We start from the raw sequence: 6,049 nt of genomic DNA, 5'->3' as shown, positions 1-6,049 counted from the left end.
CATAAATTGCTTATATAGAACTACATATGATGAATTTTAGAAACACAGCTTCAATCCAATGCTAAAAGAAACCTAAGAAAACTTTGAAATCAGACAGAGCAAATACACAGCAAGGGGAGCAATTTTTACCAACTATCCTACTTCCAAACAGGATTTCTTATTACCTTAGCTCCTCACAGCATCGTTTGAGAACCAACACTATCTCTACAATGTGCAACTTTTAGAGCAGAAAATAGAAGTGTATACAAAATGAGAACTTTCTGGCCCAAGACAGTATTTTATAGTATTTGAAATATTTGAAAGCATGTAATTTAAATCTAAAGTAATGGAACATGACTACTAGTTCTCATAATCTTGGTCTGTTATTTCAGTTTTATGAGCTACATTTCATTTCCTTTATTAAAATGGTATAATTATAACATAGGCTATAGGAAACAGCTAAGTAGTTTAAGAAAGAATTTTTTGATAAATGAATCTCCATTTGGCATAGTCTCCTAGTCAATAATAAGTAAATTCATTAAAACATTAAATAGAAAGTTCTAAAAGTAATTTATAAATTTCAATGCATGCTTTTTTTTTATCATGTGAAGAGATTTCCTGTCATCCCGTTGGATACCACATAGGACAAGAATTTTCCACTAGTCCATCATTTCTACATTGTGTACTCTATCCATAATTTAATATTTAAATAGTTGCTGAGGTATCAGCATGGATTCTCATGAGATCACTGTGCTTGAGTTTGAGTAACTCTGACTTCAATAAATAATCATTATAAATGCAAGTAGCATGTTCATACTACTATAATTTTTATACATAACTAATTGTATTTAACTTTTTGTGCTTAATTTAAAAACAAAACAGATATATCTGTATAGAGAAATACGCATGCAAAGTTTTAACACTATTAATGCTTTTAGGCACCACTAAGGATGTTCAAATTTATTTCTCATTAATAAGAGGCAATATTATGAGGGGATAAAAAATAAACTATTTATTAAAATCATTTCTTATCCAAAATTGAATTATTTTTAAGTAACATTCTAATGGCATTTTTAACCTCTGCATTCCTTACAGTGTAAATAATTGGATTTAACATGGGAGTAATAAGAGTGTAAAACACTGCTATGGCTTTATCCATATGAAAAGTGGTTACTGGTCGCATGTATGTATAAATACAGGGCACAAAGAACAAGACAACAACTGTAATATGGGAGCTACATGTAGAGAGAGCCTTTTTCCTCCCTGCAGAGCTATGTGTCCTCAGGGAGGACAGAATGACCACATAGGACATCAGCAGCATTGTGAAGGTGATCACAGGGATGACACCACCATTGGCAGCAACCAGTAGACCAAGGAGGAAAGTGTCAGCACAGGCCAGTTGTAGTAGAGGGAAAATATCACAACAGAAATGGTCCATGATATTAGGCCCACAGAAAGGGATCCAGAGAGCAACAAGGATTTGCCCAAAAGAGTGGATAAAACCCATTATCCAACACACCCCCACTAGGAGACAGCAATTGCGGTGGTTCATCCTGGTGACATAGTGCAGAGGTCTACAGATGGCCACATAGCGGTCATAGGCCATGACCACAAGAAGGACAATCTCTGAAGCTCCTAAAAAATGTTCAACAAAAAGTTGCATCATGCAGCCATGGAATGAGATGGCTTTTGTCCCTGATAGCAAATCTGCCAGCATTTTAGGAACAATAGAAGAGGAATAGCATGCATCTATCAGAGATAAAAAAGACAGGAAGAAGTACATTGGGGAGTTCAATGTCTGGCTACAGACTATGGTCCCTACAATGAGCAGGTTTCCTGTGACAGTGATGATGTAGGTGATGAGTAACACCAGAAGTAGAATTCTCTGAAGCTGGGGATTCTGTGTCAGTCCCGTGAGGATGAATTCAGTCACATTCATTCTGTTTTCTTTCATCTGAATACTGCAGGGGAGCTCAGGGCTGCTGGGTTAGCCTGGAAAAAAAGAATTTTATTAGGAAATATGATGAGAAACTTTATTGTTTTAAGATAAGAAAAAAATCATTTTAATAATAAAAATTATTTTTCATGGTATGCAGAGAAAAAGAAACAAGCTATCTCATCTTTTTAATATTTTATTTTTAATAAAAACAAATAAGTTTCATTATCTTATAAAGATGTTGCAATCTTCTGACTTGTGGTCAATAAAAATTTGGCGGAAAATCACACATGTCACACATTTTTCCTCTGTGTTCAGCATGGGTTTTTCTGTCACTGTATTGGGGATTTATTTTAATTTGAACTCAAGCAGAAACATAATATGGTATTTTAAAACTTGAGATGAAACTCTTAATTTCATACTCACCCAGAGTTAAATACTATAGGCATAGTTGTTTATTAACCTAAAACTAATCTCAAATAAATAGTGTAGCCATGGAGCATATATGTATCAGTGTGTGTAAGTATTAGTGTCCACCTGTCTGTCTGGCTGGCTGTCTGCCCATCCGTCTGTCTATCTGTCTCTTTGTCTCTCTGTCTCTCTCTGCCTCTCTGTCTCTCTCTGCCTCTGTCTGTCTGTCTGTCTGTCTCTCTCTCTCTCTCTCTCTCTCTCTCTCTCTCTCTCTCTCACTCTGTTACGTATTACACAAGTGGGATACAGTTTTAAGTGTCCTTATTAACAAGATTTGTTTGGCAATTAATTTAAAAGATCATACTCAAATATTTATTATATTTATATATGTTATATTTATTATTTATTATGTGCATTTCAGTAATCATATGAATATATATAATTAAAAACAAAGATAAAGTCTATTTTCATATCTCATAGTAATTGAATATGATGAGTCAAAAATAGCGTTATATAGATGATCAGAGTGCAGCACCTGAGAATAACAACAAAATAACTATCGTGGGGTCTTTGAGAAACCTTCACTTTCTATCGGGAAATAAACTAAGTCTTCACTGATTTGAAATACATATTGAAACTGGAAGTGAATAAGGAAGAAGCTAAGAATACATGGACTATAAAGCTCCAGATGGAAATGCCAACTGGGGAAATGATCCATGGGAGAAGCAGAGCTTGTATCAGTAACCTAGCGCACTGTGGGGCTAGGTTCAGTGAACAAAATGAGTTAATCGCAGATCGTGCAGTTTTACATACCATAACATTTGACCATGTCCCCTGGAGGGCAGACCTGGTGGCACTCAGAGGAAGGACAGCAGGTTGCCAAGAAGAGACTTGATATCCTATGAGCATATACAGGGGGAGGTAATCCCCTTCAGGAACAGTCATAGGGGAGGGGAATAAGGGGCAAATGGGAGGGAGGGAAGAATGGGAGGATGCAAGGGATGGAATAAACATTGAGATGTAACAAGAATAAATTAATAAAAAAAAAAGAATGTGACTTCATTTTAGATGACAATTTATACCTCCAGAACATTTTACACAAAAGATAGATGTGATGTGACTTATGCTTTGTGCTCTAACTAGATGTCTTTAACCACTCTATGAAGAACAAGTTACAGAAGAGTGAGCAGAGGAGCAAGAGACTAGTTGGGTTGTGTAGGTCATGAGGTCAGGATCCCATTGAAAGGACAGTTCAAATAAAAATGGTTGTATGGCATAAAATACAACAGAAAAAGAATATTAAAAATTGCTCCAGCGTTTTTATGTATATCACCCCCAGGAGAGAATCTACTGGTACGTGCTGAGAAATTTTCATATGTGCAGACCTCAGCTAGGACATTCAGCGTTTCCTCAAGGGCTTATCGAGAGACAGGCTCAATAATCTTTATATCAATAATGGTTGTAAACTATTATTCTTATTTAATAAGTAAAATAAATGAGGCTTAGAGAATTTAAAGAAGCTGTTTAATGTCACTTAGAAGACCATAACCCTAGTTTTACCTTGAAATGTAAATAAAGTGTATTTGAATTCTAAGACTCTTAACTATATTCTGTAATTTGAAGATACTTGACTTTAGTAACTGTGAAGATGAGTGGGCGAGCAGTTCTCATAACCACACAGATGTGTATGGAAAAGCTGCCAGCGTCAGCTGCTTAATGTTCATCAACATTTTAAGAACAACATGTCATCACTTATGAAAGTGGTAACACTGTCACACATAATTACAGTTTAATACAAATGTCAAGTGTAATTTTCTAGCAGAAATAATGTTTATCTGTAAGAGTTGTTACTCTGCTACGTTTTTTATTAATTTATATTTGTCCTACTTTGTTGCTCATCAGCCTCTCTCCTTCAAACACGTACAGAAAATCTCTCCTCGTTAGTTCCATCCTTTCTCATCTAATTCCTCTAGGTTTTTTTTTACACTAGAGATTTAATGGACAGTCTGGTGAGGAAATAGTATTGTCACTTCCCAGTCTTGAAGGATGTACCCGAATTTTCCATTGTGTTGAAACACAAGTATGACATCTTGTGACAAGAGACTTAGAATTAGGGGACACGAGGCACCAATCAGTCCCTGATTGTTATCAAGTCGGATTATTTAGACTTTTGCCAAGAAAGAAGTTCTTGAATTTGGCTCACCCTCAGACATAAATCTGAAAGCTGTAGGTTTGACCAATCACTATGCTTTTACTCACCTCTTTAACAGCCACATGTGTAGGACCACCTCAGCACTTTCCCAAGGGCAGCCCTTTCAATAGGAAATGAATTCCATGTGTGTGAAGAAGGGAGGGACACCATTAACAAACACCTAAGAGTACAAACGCCAAGTCATCAAAATCACTTTTCAGAAAGTCATCCCTTTCTGCCTTCAGGAGTTAAAAACTCAAACCCTTTTAGTTGATATACATGGCACACTGTTATATTATTAAACATGTATTTGGAAGAAAATGTAATTGTGTAGATTGTACATAAAATGTAAAAATGAATACACTGAGGAAACATGGCTAAATTATCACCTCCACTTAATATTTTCTTTAATATATTATTCTTACTTGAGAAAGTCATTCTTGAAATTACAAAGCCTTTCTGAATGTTCCATTATTCCTTTCTCATCTCTTGTATTCTTTTGTGAAGACACAAAAGTGCATGTTCTTGGAAGCCTAAGAGATAAAGAAATTTAGCCCACTTGCCTTTATAAACAATACCAATAGTTAGGTAAATTATAAAATCAAGCTTAAAACTCAGCCATTAATATGTTACTGTTTCTATTTAACCAATAGTAAACATCAAGCATGGAGTGATTCAGTCTTGCCCTCCAGCACAAAGATTTACTGAAGAGCAGATCTAAAGACATAACTTCAAGTCTCTCTAGTCTACATCTTGTTCCTATCTTGGCTCCTCAGAAACTTCTAAATATAAACTCACCTAAACAGTCAGCGTTAACCTTTCCTAACACCACCTTTCAAATAAGCCCTTAAGGACAATGCTTCTGAATCTGACTCAGGCAGTTGGAGGAAATAAAAAAAGAAAATTATTTCATAAGCACATGGGAATTTGAAGTATCTCATCTTCTTAAATTCCTCTGAGATTATCTCACTTCTACTATCAGGAGAATTAAAACAAGCTTATTTATTTTGTTGAATCAGTTAATAACATACTATTAACCCTCTCCCACCTCTCATGTGCCTTAAACTACTATTAAAGGAAGATGTACTCTGACTCGTCATGGTTTATGTATTTAAGACACTTTCACATTAACTATACAATAAACTCATAGCATAATTACAGCATTTACAGCTGTAGTAAGGTTGATTTCACCTACTCAGGAATGTGTTAAAGTAAGTTAGAGAATTTAATCCAATTTTTTTCTCTTTCATTTGTACTATTTGACCTGCTTATTTTTTGGGTTTTTTTTTAATTAATTTTTATTTATTTACTCTACATCCCAATTGCAGTTTCCCCTCCATTCTCTCTTCCAAGTTCCCCCTTCTCATCTCCCCCTCCCCTGTCTCCTCAGAAAAGTGGAAGGCTCCCATGAATATCAATCCACATTGGCATATCAAGTTGCAGTGAGACTAGGACATCTTCTCCTATTGAGCTAAACAAGGCAGCCCAGTTACAAGAAGGGGATCCAACAGAAGGCACCAGAGCCAGAGACC

At 35.6% G+C, this 6,049-nt stretch overlaps 1 protein-coding gene across 1 annotated transcript; it reads right to left on the bottom strand.

Moving 5' to 3' along the window:
- Window positions 1–1,000: 1,000 nt before the first annotated feature.
- LOC127192966 (olfactory receptor 140-like) lies at window positions 1,001–1,945 on the bottom strand. Its single transcript, XM_051150344.1, has one exon. The coding sequence runs from the start codon at window positions 1,931–1,933 to the stop codon at window positions 1,001–1,003; it is 933 nt and encodes a 310-aa protein (XP_051006301.1). The 5' UTR covers window positions 1,934–1,945.
- Window positions 1,946–6,049: the final 4,104 nt, after the last annotated feature.

This window comes from Acomys russatus, chromosome 8 (assembly GCF_903995435.1).
Source record: "Acomys russatus chromosome 8, mAcoRus1.1, whole genome shotgun sequence".
Classification (NCBI taxonomy): Eukaryota; Metazoa; Chordata; class Mammalia; order Rodentia; family Muridae; genus Acomys; species Acomys russatus.
This window is presented reverse-complemented; position numbering and strand designations above follow the sequence as displayed.

Bases quoted from the DNA above. Each gene is read 5' to 3' on its own strand.
- LOC127192966 (XM_051150344.1), bottom strand. From the start codon at position 1,933: ATGAAAGAAAACAGAATGAATGTGACTGAATTCATCCTCACGGGACTG.